The following is a 15240-nucleotide window of genomic DNA, read 5'->3' on the forward strand; positions in this document are numbered from 1 at the left end:
GGGCGTGAGACGGCGCCATTGGGCGATCTCGCTGAGCTGAATGCCGGCAGCCTGCAGGCGAGATGGCGGCGCGGGCCTACCGTAGCATACGTCAGCAGAGAGCCTCACCAGGACACAGGCCCATCCAGACCACACTGACCATCCGCGTCCACCAGGGCTGACTTGATGACGTCGAGACGCAAGTGTATGTGAGTGAGTGTATGTGAGTGTGTGTGTATTACTGCAGTAAAATCCAAGCCCACGTGTACGACGTCCCAGCATTACCCGCAGACGCTCCCGGCCGTAACCTCCCCCATGCTGTGCCGCGCTGATGCCATGCCGCGTACCGCAAGTACCGTACTGTACCATGTCCGCGCTGAGCAGCGCCGACCCGATTAACCCCCCCACCCCCCGCCGATGGAAATGCACAAAACCCGCCAGTTTGCAAGGAAACACATGATGGAGACTAAAAGGAAACGCTAAGGTCGAATCGAGACGAATCGTGACAGGTCATGTTCTGCAACATAGGGAACCGTAGCCGTGTGTCGTGCTGCGCAGACACCCGTGTGGGACCCCCCCCCCCCCCCCCCGTGTGGTCCAGACGCCGTTTTGGATTAGATGATATTCGCGATGCTGATGCGGCTCGCGTTGGACGGCGCGGGGCTGGGCAGCGGCGCGGGCTTGGGCGGCGACAGGTCGTTCGGGCCCAGCTGCACGCGCTTGACGGGGTTGTGCGGCGGCGGATAGTACGGCGTGGGCTGAGCGGACCGCGGCCGCGCCTCGTCGACCAGCACGCGCACCAGCCGCTCGACCGCGCCCCAGCCCTCCCACTCCGGCGGCACGTCGCGCATGGGCTGGTCCTGGCCGCGGCGCGCTGCTGCTGCGGCTGCGGGCGCGGGACCCAGCTCGGCGCCCGTCCACGCCCACCCGTCCGCGCCCTGCAGGTCGCCGCTGACGTACGCGAGCAGCTCCTCGTCGTGCTCGAGGACGGGCGCGCGGTGCACGGTGCGCGAGCGCTCGACCAGGCGCTCCAGGGCGAAGACGAGGTGGGCGCCGCACGCGGCGCCAAGGGGGCGCGCGGGCCCGACGGCGCTGAGCATGTGCGTGCACATGAGCGCGGCGTCGTAGTCGCCGCGGAAGCACAGCAGCAGGATGCAGCGCCAGAGGTGCAGACAGGCGGCGTTGGAGGCGAGGGGCGCGACGCGCGCGGGCCACGGCTTGTCGAGGTCGGGCTTCGGCGGCGAGTGCAGCGCGCGCGAGATGTACTTTGCCGTCTCCTGGGCGGTGGCGGCGCATTGGTGCAGGGCCTCGCGGCGCTCGGCGGTGTGGCATGCGGGCGAGAGGTTGCGTCTGTGGAGGTGGAACTGGGCGGAGAGGAGGGCGAAGAGGGGCGGGAGGGCGGCGGTTTCGAGCGGGGCGGTCGAGAGCGGCTGGTATGCTTCTGGCAGTTGCTGGAGGCGCGAGCGGAATTGGAGATCGAAGCTTTGCAGAGTCTGAGGGCTCATGGTGCTGGTCTTCATCGCTTGGTACAGTGGCGCGTACATGCGGGCGATTTGTATTACGGCGAGGGAACCGGTGAAGGGCGCGGTGTTGGCGTGCGTCCGGAAGAAGCCCTGGGGTTGGATGTAGCGGTCGTCGGCGGGCGAGGGGAGGGCGACGTCGCAGTCGTGGTCATTGATGAGCATGGGCTTGTTCGCTTCAAAGGAGGTTGTTCTGCGAGCGTCAGTCATGTCCCGTGAACCATAGCAAACACATACCTGTCTCGCGAGTAGATCGCCCACCACAGCCTGCGCCGTATCTCGCCATCGACAACAGGCCACGAATCTGTCTCCGTGTTGAAGCCTAGCTCCTGTGCGATCCTCACCGCATTCGACAGCCACAGCGACCCCACAGCCCGCATATTGCTCTCCGCAGCGAATATGCTCAACAGCAACGCCACCTGCGCATGCGCCATGGTCAGGTCCTGCGGCCAGGGCGTCAGTGCCTGCGCGGCGATGTCAAAGTACGGCACCCCTCTATTCGACGGGCCAGACGACCCCGTCTTCTCCAAGCAGCCGCACGCCAGGACCGCGAAGAACAGGCCGATCCACTCGCGCGTCATGCCGTGGAAGCTGCGCGCCGTGTACACCTCGTCGACCTGCTGCGTGAACGTCGGCCAGTGCAGCGCGGGGTACCAGTAGTGCACGTGGTTCAGATACGACCGGGAGAGATGCGCAAAGTCTGCCCGTGGCGGGATGTCCGGGAGAGCGGAGCCGTCCTCGAGCGGGGTGCTGGCGCGGACGTGCGGCGTGTCGAAGATGCCCTGGGAGTAGGTTTGGATATTCCGTCGCACATGGTCGAAGTCGCGCATGGCGGGCGCGGCGAGCTTGTGCCGCAGTGCAGGAGGTCCGAAGGGGTCTGACAGCCGGCGTTTGGGTTCTGCGCGCTCTGAGAGGACATCTTCCTTGGGCAGCGACTTGGTGCGCAGCTGTGAGTTTACTTGTGTCAGCTCGGCGATCTGGCTCTGGAGGTCCTGGACTTGTCTGAGAGGGATCAGCATGCGGCACCACGACCGAGGCGGCGCGCTCACTTGATCGAGGACATGCGCCTATTTGTCTCCTTTGTGAACTGGCATTTGTGGTTTCTGCTTGAGCACTCGGAGCATGCCGATGTTTCTGTGGCGTCGCACTGTGAGAACAGTCAGCATCCGGACGGCGACGAGTCGAAGCAGCAACGGCACGCACAGCGTCCCTGTAATGTCACAGCGAGAGAAGTCGATCACTGTCGCAACAACGCACAACGACGTCAAGACTCCTACCCCCGCGCACTCAGCTCCCTCTCGCAGCACGCCACTCCAGTTGGCTTACCTTGACTTTCCGCTCCCGGCAGGCGTCGCACGACGGATCCTTCCTCCGCTGCCGGTACGCTCGCTTCTGAGCATTCAAGTTGGCCGACGAGATCTGCGACGACGAGATGCCGAAGCTCGGCGTGTCATGGCTTTGCATCTCGGGCAGACTGCCAGAGGCCGTGCTGGACGCTGCCGAGTGAGAATAGGAGTTTGCAGCGTAGCCGGGAGACCTTGCTTCGCCCTGGGCCATGGACGGGGCGGTCAAGGTTGTGGTGCGGATAGACGACGGCATGTGAGCAAACGGGTTGGCCGGCGGAATCATAGCCTGTGGAGATCCTCCAGACGAGCCTGGCGGCGACTGGTGCATGGCGTAGACGAGCGGCGTACCCACGTGTGTCGGTGAGAACTATGTTGAAGAGAAAATCAGGCCACGGCGAAAGGGCCCGGGGCGTCCAGGCAAGATAATTCTGCTGTGGGGGAGCACACTGCTTCTCGGAAGCAGCCGAACACGACAAAGTCGGGACCAAAACCCAACAGGGTGGGCACAGCGGGAGGGCGATGTAAAGGAGACGACCAATGGAAGCAGACTGCTTAGTCCATGGCGGTGGCCAGACCTGGAGGGAGGGTGTGACGGACTGAGGTGAGGAATGGCTGGGCTGACAGGAGTGGGCTGCTAGACTGGAATGGGAGCTCCCGTCTTGCAGTACTACCAGTAGAAGCTTTCAGAATCGCTGGAGCGCGCCTGAGTCGGGTGCTCTGTGTCGCTGGGCAAGTTCAGGCTGAGCCAAGCAGCCTCGGAAAGCGCCGCCGAAGAAAGACGAGAGAAGCAAATCTAGCGGAGCAGGGTGCGAGTCGCGAGACGACTGCCCGCGGCTGGCTGGAATGAGTGATAGTCTGTTTGATGGCAGGGGCCCGAGTGGATGCGAGAGGGCGGACAGCCTCCGGTGATGAGCCGCTAGGAGGTCACTGACAGTGGAGGGCAGGGACCGTGTGTGAAGCGAGCAGTGACGTTGCGCTGTGAACCAAGTTCCGAGGTGTAGAGAGGGATTAGCACTCTGTAAGACCATACAAGCATAGGCCTAGCCGCCACCTTACCTATCAGCGGCGGGACAGTGCTCGAGTAATGCACACTGGCTTGCCTGTACCGCGGCACGTGTCACTTTGCGGTCGCAGCTCGTTTGGGTAAGGAACCAACGTCCCCGTTCACGGTGAAAGCGCCTCCGGCATGCACGGTACTGGGGTAGAAAATTTTCAGTTAGACTTGTCGAAATGAAATAAGTACTGCCCATGCACGCAGCGTCCGGTACTGCCACCGGCGGATAAATCCTGGCGGGTAGGTAGCGCCCCAGGCATTGCACAAGTGATCGCCCCGTCAGTCGGGCAATCGCTGGCTGTCAGGCCCGTACTACATGGTTCACGGGTTGTCAGACGCGGGTACGGACAGCCTGCCCAGGTGCGGCTCCAGGTGGTGATGCGAATGCAAGCGAGCAGTCTCATGATGTGGTGGGCGTCCGGAAGTTGATCCGAAGTGCTAGTAGAAACGTTACAGGAACGTTTCTCGGCTCTGGGTCAGTCGTCAACGACTGCCCATTCAGGATGGCTCGCTGGCCGAATGACGGCCACGGGCGTTCGTGGGACTGCCAAATCACAAGCTGTCAGGGAACGTGGTGACGGGTGGCCGCACGCTACGCTGCAAGTCGCAGGTTTCTCGTGGCCGGGGCGAGAGCACACGGCTAGAAGCGCAGCACGAGGTCTAGTCGGCGGCGGGCCAGACGCAAGGCGGTCGCTTCTCGTCATGAGCAAGGGCAGCAGCCTCTGTCATGGTGGAGCGGTGCCGAATACGACAGGCCAGTGAGCCCTCGCGGGCACGACTGCGCAGTCAGTGGCAGTCGCCTGCGGCCTGCGGCCTGCGAGCTGCTCGGCGCACTGCGGCCGACTGCCGCTCAAACACTGCAGTGCGGCGTCGCTGCCGGCGGGCGACCCTTTTTGCAGCAGGGTGCGATGGGGATCTCAGGATACTCGCCAAACGGCGGACACTTGCTCATCTCCGGTAGGGCCCACGCGAGTTCGGGCACCGTTGGCTGGCGAGCGGAGGGCCGTCCAGCCAGCCAGATTGCGTTGTGGCCGCCGACCCCTGCATCTGCGCCACCATCTGGCGTGGCAGGTGTGGCAGGTGTGGTGTGGCACTGCCTGGTGTGGCACTGGAAACGTGCTTCCCCACGTTGCAGCGCCGCAACGCGTGTCCACACCCGCCCGGGAGCCCCACCGCAGCGGCAAACACCGCGCAGAATTGCGCTCTCGGGCGACGATGCTCCTGCTCCTGCTCCTGCTCCTGCGCCCGCACGCCCTGCTGCGCTGCTGCCGGGCGTGAGGGTGCCGAGGTGCCCGCCGGCCAGGTCGACGCAGAACGCAACTGCCGGCGCCGTCGAGGCTCTAGACCGCCTGGCCTGCTCGACCCTTGGCTCGCACAGCAGCCGAGAGTCGCGGGACGCAGCCCTTTTCAGACGTCGCCGGTCCCAGGCGTCCTGGCTGCCACGCGCGGCAGAGGCAGGCCGCAGAGGCAGCGCGATCAGCAGGAGCACCCCGGGGCGCTGCGACTAGACGTCTGTAACGTCGGTTGCGTGAATGCGATCTGTCCGTGCAGATACGATAGATCAGCGCGAATGGTCTGACATGTCCACGCGTTGATGCCCGCCGGCGCGTGTCGTGGCCTGTCGCTGCGGCGCTCGCTTCACAGCGCAGCCGACGCTGCCGTCAACTATTGATTCGACGCTGTGCCCGCCGCTGCACGACACGACCGCCAGCGACACGGCTGGCGATCGGCATCGCTCACCTGATTGCGTGGGCGGAAGCTGCCGACCCGCGCCCGGGCTGCAGCCGATGCGATGGGATTTTGCAGAACTCGTCCAGGGAGGGCCTGGTGTTTGGCCATCTCCCACTCCGCTGCGGCGCTTGGCGCACCGGCCGCCAGCTCGAACGGGGCGTCTTGCAGCCCTCCGATAAGGCGCCGCCGAGGACCGCGCTCCTGCGCCCGTCATTCGCCGCCGTGCCCTCTCGCCGCGCCGCAGATCTGCACGGTGCATCAGGTCGCCACGAGGTGACGAGAGCCTGTCCCCAACCAGCCCGATGGTGCGAGCGCTGCGAGGCCGGTGTGCGGGCGGACCTGCGGAATGTCCGAAATGAAGACCAGCCGTGACGCCGGTGGCGCCCAGCACTCGAACCGCAGCGCCTTGAGCCGCCACCAGCAACGCTTGTGCTGTTCAGGAAACTTCCGCGTCGAGCGGTGAGCCCGCCGGAGCGCGGCATAGCTGCGGCTTCCACGCGCGTTCCAGACGCTTTCCTGTTGCGGCCGCGCGAGTAAGCCGTCGCACGTGAGTCCGCGCCTGCCACGAGTCGCCGTGTCATGGTACAACACTGAGACACGTTGTCTTCCACTCTGGCGGTGCGATGCCGACGTGAGGCGTCGACAACCTTAACTCGACCTCACCGGGCATGGCAACTTTGCCAACGAATCCAATCGAGAGTGCCCGAAGTGATCTGCGAGTGGGACAACGCCTATTAATGGTCGCTAAATCTCCTGCCTGCAGATGGGTGGGTAAGTATTTAGCCTTGTAAGTACTTAGCCCTCCGAACATGTAAGATTGCGTGCCTATCACGTCTGACTGCAGACGTGCTCGATCACAGTTTCAAGTTGCCTCTTTTGATTAATCCCAGCCGCCCCGCCTGCCATGCATGAAACATGCAGTTCTACCCTCCACTATAGCTGCAGGGGCTTGGCAGGGCGTGAAGTGAGCATACCTAGGTGCAGGAGCCCAATATAGATGCCCAAGAGCATTCCGCATGCAGGTACTAGGAGCGAGATTGCATACACGGACAGCCAGGCAGCTTTCTGCCAGTAGACCCGGAGTCCCGGCAGTGCGAGATACTATCTGGTTGTGTCGACGTGCTCAGGAGTAGCAACAGCGCTTTCAACACATCCATACATCGTCTCGCGTGTAGGTACTGACACATAAGCTAGAGATCTGGAGTGATGGCTGCACGCTGCAACAGCTTGCAAGTAGGCATTGGCCAACAACACCACCCTCTGGAGTAACACCATCATCTCGCGTGTAGGTTCCAAAACATAGGTTCAAGATCTGAGTGACAGCAGCACGCCTATACAGACATCCATGCAGCATCTTGCAAGTAGGGACTGCGCAATAGCACCCCGTTCAGGAGTAACAGCGCTTTCAAGACATCCATACATCACTCGCGTGTAGGTACTGAGACATGAGTTGAAGATCTGGAGTGATAGCACCACGCCTACAGACATCCACACAGCATCTTGCAAGTAGGCACTGACCAACACCACCCTCTGGAGCAACAACAGCGCGCTTTCCCAGATATCTATATGTGATCTCCCACGTTCCGGAAAGAACAGCAGGTGAGCGACCTTCAAGCCAACTACCCTCAACGTCAAACTTGTAGCTCTTATACTGCTAGAAGCTACAATTTATCAAGTATTGTGTACAGTGTAGGTGAGAAAGCATTTTATAGATTTTGCAACGATTCCCTATACTTTGCTGTCGTGTAGTGTATTTGGCTCATTTTCTTAGTCCGCCGTGCATCCTCCAACGCGATGGATGTAGTTGTGTGTAGGTGATCAGACACGAGTTCGGGATCTAGAGTGATAGTAGCGCACCTGCACTGACATGCAGACAGCATCTTGCATGTAGGCACCGAGCCAGACCTCCGCGTTCCAGTGCAACAGCAGAAGCACTCCATCTCCATCCACCCTCCACCATCCATCGAAACGCCATCACCCAGACCACCTCCCCCTACAACTTCTCCAACCTCTCCTCCCTCTCCAACCCCCCCGCCGCCAACATCCTCCCCCCATCCAACACCACCGTCCCCCCATTAACATGCCCCCCGGCCCTACTCGCCAAAAACACCACCGCCCCCGCTACATCCTCCGGCCTCCCCGTCCTGCCATTCGGACTCTGCTTCCCCAGCGCCTCCTCCCCCCCTTGCGCCGCCATCATCCCCGCCGCCATGCGGCTCATGAAAAACCCGGGCGCGATGCTGTTGACCAGGACATTGCGGGGCCCGAGTTCAACGGCCAGGTTGCGAGCGAGATGGAGGACGGCGGCTTTCGAGGCCGAGTAGGAGTATGCGCCCATGGCGCCGGTGCTGCCGACGCCGAGGCCGGCGACGGAGGCGGTGATTATGATGCGTGAGGGGTCTGCTGCGGTGGCGCGGGCGGTGAGGAGGGGTGTGAATCTGGGGGTGTTAGTGGTGACGAAGAGAGAGGGGGGAGGGGGGGGAAGTACTTCTGGATCGTGAAAAACACCCCCTTGACATTCAAATCTACAACCTTATCCCACCCGTTCTTCTCATCCACGTCCTCGAATCTACTTCCCCACGTGGCCCCCGCATTGGCGCACAAAATATCTATATGCGACGTGTACTTCCGCACCTCCCCAACCAACCGCTCGATATCCGCGACCCGCGAGCAGTCCGCCGCGATCCCGACCGCACGCGCGCCGGGCGCTAGGTTGGGCAGCGCGTTGAGCGCGGCGGCGGCGTCGGCGCAGGCGTCTGCTTTGCGTGAGGTCACGATTACGAGGGAGCAGCCGGCTTGCAGGAGTCCGGAGGCGGCGTGCAGACCTAGGCCGCGCGTGCCGCCGGTTACGAGGGCGACTTTGGAGTCCAGGCGGAAGAGGGAGGGGAAGGAGGGGAGGTGGGCGTCGGCGGTTGCGGAGGCGGAGGGGGGCATGGTGGTGTCGGGGGGGGGGGGATGTCTAGGATTAGGGATGGGTGTGAGTGGTGTGGGTGCGATGTGCAGTCTTCGATATGTGAAGTCCTCAATTCGTGATGTGAGAGATGTGTTATGGTGCTTCACTCAATGCGCTACTCCGCGAGATACTGAGCTGCCTCGGCGGTCGCGTCGCGGTGGACCGAGGTCCATGACTCCATGTACAGTACGCAGCGGCTGCACTAGCTCACAGCGGTATCGCGTACGAAGTGCCGTTGGAAGTCCCGTATGTGGTAACGCGTAGCAACGACCGCACAGGGCAGAGGCCAGGCGCAGTCCGCCAGATGCGAAACGCGGTTCTGTGTCACCGAGTGAGAAAAAGCATCGTGGGTATTTGAGTTGGTGGTATTTGACCGGCACCGAGGGCCCACATAGACACACGGTACCTGTCACTGCCCCGATTTGGATTCTTGATTCTGCTACCTAGAGTCAGGGTCTTCTCGTGGGAATTGACTGCTGTGTGATGGCCACCTCTGTCACGTGCCATAAGTGATGCGAGCGCCCGGGTGGATCGGCCTGCTCGGCTCCACCTGCCTCATCCTAGCGCATACCTACTCTCCCAGCGCGCGCACCACGCACCACGGCTCCCACGCCAACATGTCGGGCTCGCCGCACTCGAGCGCAACCGACGACGACGCGGGCGCCAGCGACGCCCCGCACGTCGAGGCCCTGTTCCTGATCAAGTTCGACCAGAAAATCGGGTGCGTGGGCTGAACCCCGGCGCCCCTTGCACCGCTGACTGCCGCAGCTACACCATCGCCTGGAAGCGCACCGCCGCTGCCACCACCGACCTCGATGGCGTCGAGTACAAGGCCCTTCCGTCCGGGCTCCACGCGCTGGAAAGCGACCTGGTGTACTTCACACATGCGGGCTTTGCGGGCCTGAGCGCATTCGCGCGCGGCGCCGGCAGCGAGGCAGAGCGACACGCGAACTTTGTGTCTGTCGGGATATTGGTGCGGCGCGAGGGCCAGGCCGGGCGGCTGGGGCGCGGGTGGCTGCTGGCCGGGCGGCTGGAGGCGCTGGCCGCGGCGCTGGCGAGCGAGGAGTCGACCGCGGCGCTGGAGGAGTTCTGGGCGGACCAGACGGGGGCGGTGGACCGGCAGGACGGGAAGGGGGTGACTCGGGACCGCGCGATTTCGACGGCGACCAAGGTGCCCACGGACGATGAGAGGCTGCCGGAGTACCACCCGGCGCTGGCGATTCTGCAGTACCTGGAGCTGTTTGGGCCGCTGGTGTTCCGGTTGCAGCAGGCGGCGTTGCTGCGGAAGAGGATTCTGTTTGTGGGGAGTCCGCCGGTGAGGGCGACGTGCGAGTTTGGTGAGTCGATGCGTTGTGTTGCGCGGCGGTGCTAACGAGCCAGTGTACAATCTGTCGGTGCTCTCGAGCATCTCCCCGCGCGACGCCGAGCATCTTGCGCCGGGCACGGAGGACCTGCTGCGGCTGCCGTCGCTGTTCTCCATCGGCGTGCACGACATCCCGTATCTTGAGCAGCTGCGCAACCCCAAGGGCGGCCACACGCCGGGACAGACGGCGGCGGAGGGCTGGGTCGCCTGCACGACGGACGAGATCATCGCGACCAAGCCGCAGCTATACGACATCATCGTCGAGATACCGCACAGCGACAAGGCCGAACAGCGGCACTGGCCGAAGCTGCGCACCAGCGCGGGCGACGTGATCAAAGCCAGCCAGCGCGACGTGGCGCGGTTCAAGGTGCTGCACCGCGAGCTGTGGAAGCACCGCCAGCAGGCCACCGAGACGTTCCACGACGAAGACGAGCAGAACGACGACGCGGCGCCGCTGATCTCCCACGACGAGATCGACGCCAAGCGCGCCGACGACGACTTTAACGAGGCCTACGATGATTCCGCCGTCGAGCCCACCACATGGTCGCGCCTCGCCTACCAGGGCTTCATGTGGTGGGCCAGCGCAGGCGAGCGCGACGCCTACACCACGGCCGAGCGCGATCTCGACCGCGAGCTCGTCGGCGACATCGCAGCCTACGAGGACTCGGTCGAGACCGCCGTCATCGCCTACTTCCACCGGCAGTCATCCCTCACCATCAAGGTGCTGTCGCAGCTGGTGGAGAGCGAGCACGAGCACGACGACAACGACGAGGGCGACGCGCTGTGGATCGACCGCGACGACCTCGGGCGCATGGGGCTGGACACGTGGAGCGAGGCGGACCGCGCGTACGTGCAGGAGTTTGGCAGCTTGTATTTTGCGCGCCGCGTCGAGATCAGAGGGAACGAGGTCGACTGCTGCGGGTTGAGAGTGCCGCTGCTGTAGCCGGGCTGGTCCCGCTATAAAATATGGAGTTGTTACGGTATGTCAATAGAGAATGCAGCCACAGTACACCAACGAGAGAATGCGGTCAACGAGTCACAGTGTCGTTGACCAGTCACAGTCGTCGTAAATCACTTACAGTCCTTGCAAATCAGTCAGTCGCTGCCGACCAGTTACAATCGCACCGACCAGTCACAGTCGACTTCAATTCATCGCGAATCGTACGACCGATTCGCGCGCGCCGATGTCGCAGCGCCCCGCATTCTGTGAAATTCGCGCGCCCCGCATCGTCATAGCTGCGCGCATGTCGGCGGCTTTACCTCGCACGACAATTTCTTGCGATGAATCACGCGTGACTCTTCACCACCTTTTTCGAATATACCCTTTGGCCCTTTGCATATACCCCTAAACCTATAACTCGCTACCAGTTACTTCGCTGTGACTGAGATTTACCGATTTACCCATTGTACCACCACGCCAATTGGCCGTGAATAAATAATAGCAAGATGCCGATGCTCGCGGAGCCGTGGAAGAAATACAAGGCCTTCAAGCCGCTGAACCTGCCCGACCGCCAATGGCCCAGCAAGACGATTGAGAAGCCGCCGCGATGGCTGTCGACGGACCTGCGCGACGGCAACCAGAGCCTGGTCGACCCCATGGTCTGTCGCATTTGTCTCTGCTGCAGCACATACTGACGCCCGCAGGACGGCGAGCAGAAGTGGATGTACTTCCAGATGCTCACACGGCTCGGCTACAAGGAGATCGAGGTCTCGTTCCCGTCGGCGTCGCAGACCGACTTCGACTTCACACAGCGCCTCGTGCAGACGCCCGGCATCGTGCCCGACGACGTGTGGCTGCAGGTGCTGTCGCCGTGCCGCAAGGAGCTGATCCGCCGCACCGTCGACTCGCTCAAGGGCGCCAAGAAGGCCATCCTGCACCTGTACCTCGCCACGAGCCCCTGCTTCCAGCAGATTGTCTTCAACATGGAGGACGCCGACACCCTCGCCCTCGCCGTCGAGTGCACCAAGTACGCCCGCTCCATCACAAAGGACGACCCGGCCCAGGCCGGCACCCGCTGGAACTACGAGTTCTCGCCCGAGTGCTTCTCCGACTCGAAGCCCGAGTTTGCCCTGCAGGTGTGCGAGGCCGTCAAGGCCGCCTGGGAGCCCACCGCCGAGGACCCCATCATCTTCAACCTGCCCGCGACTGTCGAGGTCGCCACGCCCAACGTGTACGCCGACCAGATCGAGTTCTTCTGCCGCAACATCTCCGAGCGCGAGAAGGTCTCCGTGTCGCTGCACCCGCACAACGACCGCGGCTGCGCCGTGGCCGCCGCCGAGCTCGCGCAGATGGCCGGCGCCGACCGCGTCGAGGGCACGCTGTTCGGCAACGGCGAGCGCACCGGCAACGTCGACCTCGTGACCCTGGGCCTGAACCTGTACACCCAGGGCATCCACCCCAACATCGACTTCTCCGACCTCAAGTCTATCATCGACATGGTCGAGACGTGTAACAAGATCCCCATCCACCCGCGCGCCCCCTACGGCGGCCAGCTGGTCGTCTGCGCCTTCTCCGGCTCCCACCAGGACGCCATCAAAAAGGGCTTCCAGAAGCGCAAGCAAGAGGGCGCCACAAGCGACTCCCCCTGGCAGATCCCCTACCTCCCCCTCGACCCCCAGGACATCGGCCGCACCTACGAAGCCATCATCCGCGTCAACTCGCAATCGGGCAAAGGCGGCGTGGCCTGGATCATCCAGCGACAGCTGGAACTCGACCTGCCGCGCGGCCTGCAAATCGCCTTCAGCAAGATCGTGCAGCGCGAGACGGACAAACTGGGCCGCGAGCTGCTGCCGACAGAGATCACAACGCTGTTCGAGGACGCGTACCACCTCCGCCGCAACCCGCGCTTCGCCCTCATCGACTACGACATCCGCGCCGACCGCAGCGCGACCCCCGAGCCCCCCGCGCCCGGCAAAACACACAAGACGAGCAACCTGCGCCGCGTGTTCCGCGGCGTGCTGGACATCGACGGCACCGAGCACGCGATCTCGGGGCGCGGCAACGGCGCGATTTCCTCGCTCGCCGACGCCCTGCGCGGTCTCGGCATCGAGCTCGACGTCGTCGACTACACGGAGCACACGATCGGGTCCAACAAGGACGCCAAGGCGGCGACATACATCGGCTGTGTTGTCGCGGGGGGCACCGAGAAGGTGTGGGGCGTGGGTGTGCACCACGACGTCGTGCAGGCGAGTCTCGTCGCGCTGCTGAGTGCGGCTAGCTCGGTATGGGTCCATGACCGCGAGGCGATTTGGAAGAATTAGCTAATAAGAAGTAGTTTCTGGCGTCAAGGCCGGGGACGCCGGTGCCGTTTCGGCCAAAGGTCGAGGGGGGGAGTCCTAGGGCGCCGGGGAGTCCGTTGAGGGCGGAGGTGGAGCGGGGGGAGGAGAAGGGGAAGGGCAGTGTGGTGGATAGGCTCGAGGCGCTGGTTGGGGGGGAGCAGGCGGATGTGGAGAGTGCGGGGGTTTGAAAGACAATACACGCACACGTGCATCTCTTTCCTGAACACAAAATCGGCGCTGGCATTGCGCGGTGCGGAGTTTAAAAGTCGAATAGCATCGAATCACCTATTCATTCCACACTGCTCCTTGCACCCACACTGCTCCTTCCGCGTCATATATTCAAGGATTGTCTACCGCCACTGATCCTGGACTCTCCTCTTCAACACAATCACACTATCAAAAAACTCGCTAAACCGCCGTATCTCCACAACCTCCATCCCCGCCTGGTCCACCAGCCAGCGCCAGTGGGACTCGCGCCGCTCCTGCGCGTCGAACATGGCTTTCATCGCTAGGCTGAGGGCGGCGGTGTATTCGGTGCTGGAGGCGGAGGCAGAGGCGGAGGCAGATGCAGAGTTTAAGCCAGTACCATTGCCTGAGCTAGAGGGGCTGGAGACAGAGGGGCCAGGGGGATCAGAAGCAGAGGCACCGGCCTTCACATCCGGAAGCACCTTGTCGTCGATGTACAGACGACTCGCCGGGTTCAGCAGCGCGGGGAGGTGCATCTGCAGAATGTGGATGCAGGTGTCGTCCGGGTGGTTGTGCAGGATCTGGCGGAGGTAGTAGGCGCGTGCGTCTGCGGGGGTTGTAAGTTTGGTTCATCAACGGGTTTATCAACGGGTGATCTCTCGTGATATCAAACGTGATCTCACTCGCGATATCAAACGTGAAACCCGGGAGTGATCAAGGGCGATGGAATGAAAGGGTGAATCTTACCGCGCACAGGCTGCTCCCTCATAAAATCATGCTCCATCTTCTCCACCCCCGGCACCTCAAGCGCACTCCCCAGCACCGCCTTGCGATCCTGCAGAATCATCCGCCCGCGCAGCTCCGGCACCGCGCGCCGCAGCGCCGCGCACTGCGATCCGTTCCCGCCCCCCACATCAACAAACACAACCTCCTCCTCCCCCGCGCCCGCCACCACCTCCGCGAACGGCACAACGTCCAGCCACGACGGCAGACTGGCAAACTGGGCTTCCATGAACCGGTGGAACGCGCCTTGCTGCACGGGGTGCGTTTCCATCCACGTGTAGAAGTCGTCGGGCGTGTGGTGGCCTGTTTGGAAGGCTGTTTTGTTGGCGCCGGGGGTGCTGAGGACCTGGTTTAGGGCGAGGAAGGCGGGGGCGCAGTTGTCGTGGCTGCGGGGTTAGCACTGTGTATACATGTGTGGGCGGGGAGGGGGGACGCACAAGTGGGTGACGGCGTCGGCGAAGAGGGGCGCCAGCAGCATGTGGGTCAGCGGCGTGGCGGTGTAGAGGCCCCCGGGCGCGGCGGCGGCCATGTCCTGCGTGCAGAGGTAGTCGAGGAGCGACTCGAGGACGCCCGCGGGCAGGCCCGTGGTTTTCGCGATATCATCGAGCTGTGCTCCGCCGTCGCTGTCCGCAAGCGCGCGGAAGATGCCCCGGTCCTGTGCTATGCGCGCCGTCACCAGCGGGAGCGGCTGTGCGTGTCAGTCCGTGGAGCAGCGGCGCAGGCGGCACTCACGCCGTACACCAGGCGCTGCATGGTTTCGAAGGGCTCCTCGACTGCGGCGGCGGCCTGGCGGGCCAGCGTCTGGAACGCGCGTTTCTGGGCATCGTCGGCGAAGAAGGATTTGGGATCCGCGGCGAGGAGCTGCAGCTGCGCAAGCAGCGCGTAGGGATCGGGTTGCGACGTCATCTTGGAGGTTGCGCAAAGTGTCACACAGGCCAGGAGCTCGGGTGCGGCGGGGCGACGAGGGGAGGCCCTGGAATAGCACGCGGGAGGCCCCATGCGTGCTATCGCTCCAATGAGCAAGGCGGCGCCTGCACGCGGATGGT

At 63.2% G+C, this 15240-nt stretch overlaps 8 protein-coding genes across 8 annotated transcripts; 3 read left to right on the forward strand and 5 right to left on the reverse strand.

Moving 5' to 3' along the window:
- Nucleotides 1-187: 187 nt before the first annotated feature.
- Nucleotides 188-2652, reverse strand: C7974DRAFT_440395 (fungal-specific transcription factor domain-containing protein). Its single transcript, XM_046145321.1, has 2 exons — nt 1737-2652; nt 188-1692 (listed from the first exon to the last, which is right to left on the reverse strand). Exons 1-2 carry the CDS (start codon nt 2516-2518, stop codon nt 594-596), a joined length of 1881 nt encoding a protein of 626 aa, XP_046003554.1. The 5' UTR covers nt 2519-2652; the 3' UTR covers nt 188-593.
- Nucleotides 2653-3350, reverse strand: C7974DRAFT_28199 (uncharacterized protein). Its single transcript, XM_046137595.1, has one exon. It carries the CDS (start codon nt 3171-3173, stop codon nt 2787-2789), a length of 387 nt encoding a protein of 128 aa, XP_046003555.1. The 5' UTR covers nt 3174-3350; the 3' UTR covers nt 2653-2786.
- A 289-nt stretch (nt 3351-3639) lies between these two features.
- C7974DRAFT_384325 (uncharacterized protein) lies at nt 3640-4667 on the reverse strand (the record flags this gene model as incomplete). Its single annotated transcript, XM_046140837.1, has 1 exon — nt 3640-4667. A coding segment is annotated over exon 1 (242 nt), but the record flags the coding sequence as incomplete, so codon positions are not given.
- Nucleotides 3966-5407, forward strand: C7974DRAFT_440401 (uncharacterized protein; the record flags this gene model as incomplete). Its single annotated transcript, XM_046145322.1, has 2 exons — nt 3966-4657; nt 4696-5407. The coding sequence occupies exons 1-2, from the start codon at nt 4419-4421 to the stop codon at nt 5405-5407; spliced, it is 951 nt and encodes a 316-aa protein (XP_046003557.1). The 5' UTR covers nt 3966-4418.
- A 1915-nt stretch (nt 5408-7322) lies between these two features.
- Nucleotides 7323-8564, reverse strand: C7974DRAFT_349913 (bile acid 7-dehydroxylase 1/3; the record flags this gene model as incomplete). The annotated part of the gene is made up of 2 exons (XM_046139447.1): nt 7323-8068; nt 8119-8564. 2 exons carry the CDS (start codon nt 8562-8564, stop codon nt 7624-7626), a joined length of 891 nt encoding a protein of 296 aa, XP_046003558.1. The 3' UTR covers nt 7323-7623.
- A 636-nt stretch (nt 8565-9200) lies between these two features.
- Nucleotides 9201-10889, forward strand: C7974DRAFT_408457 (uncharacterized protein; the record flags this gene model as incomplete). The annotated part of the gene is made up of 3 exons (XM_046143331.1): nt 9201-9304; nt 9352-9920; nt 9964-10889. 3 exons carry the CDS (start codon nt 9201-9203, stop codon nt 10887-10889), a joined length of 1599 nt encoding a protein of 532 aa, XP_046003559.1.
- A 310-nt stretch (nt 10890-11199) lies between these two features.
- Nucleotides 11200-13323, forward strand: C7974DRAFT_384333 (uncharacterized protein). The gene is made up of 2 exons (XM_046140838.1): nt 11200-11545; nt 11591-13323. The coding sequence occupies exons 1-2, from the start codon at nt 11393-11395 to the stop codon at nt 13205-13207; spliced, it is 1770 nt and encodes a 589-aa protein (XP_046003560.1). The 5' UTR covers nt 11200-11392; the 3' UTR covers nt 13208-13323.
- A 252-nt stretch (nt 13324-13575) lies between these two features.
- On the reverse strand, nt 13576-15100 carry C7974DRAFT_430490 (putative sterigmatocystin 8-O-methyltransferase precursor; the record flags this gene model as incomplete). Its single annotated transcript, XM_046144707.1, has 4 exons — nt 13576-14018; nt 14159-14580; nt 14632-14882; nt 14927-15100. The coding sequence occupies 4 exons, from the start codon at nt 15098-15100 to the stop codon at nt 13576-13578; spliced, it is 1290 nt and encodes a 429-aa protein (XP_046003561.1).
- Between the last annotated feature and the right edge of the window lie 140 nt (nt 15101-15240).

Source organism: Boeremia exigua, assembly GCF_020726555.1.
Source record: "Boeremia exigua strain MPI-SDFR-AT-0100 chromosome Unknown C7974scaffold_1, whole genome shotgun sequence".
Classification (NCBI taxonomy): Eukaryota; Fungi; Ascomycota; class Dothideomycetes; order Pleosporales; family Didymellaceae; genus Boeremia; species Boeremia exigua.

Excerpts from the sequence above, each read along its gene's own strand:
- C7974DRAFT_384333 (XM_046140838.1), top strand. The coding sequence starts at position 11,393 with ATGCCGATGCTCGCGGAGCCGTGGAAGAAATACAAGGCCTTCAAGCCG. Across the intron at positions 11,546-11,590 it reads AGAGCCTGGTCGACCCCATG|GACGGCGAGCAGAAGTGGAT; the intron begins GTCTGTCGCATT and ends TGACGCCCGCAG.
- C7974DRAFT_28199 (XM_046137595.1), bottom strand. The coding sequence starts at position 3,173 with ATGCACCAGTCGCCGCCAGGCTCGTCTGGAGGATCTCCACAGGCTATG.
- C7974DRAFT_440395 (XM_046145321.1), bottom strand. The coding sequence starts at position 2,518 with ATGCTGATCCCTCTCAGACAAGTCCAGGACCTCCAGAGCCAGATCGCC. Across the intron at positions 1,693-1,736 it reads GCGATCTACTCGCGAGACAG|AACAACCTCCTTTGAAGCGA; the intron begins GTATGTGTTTGC and ends TGACGCTCGCAG.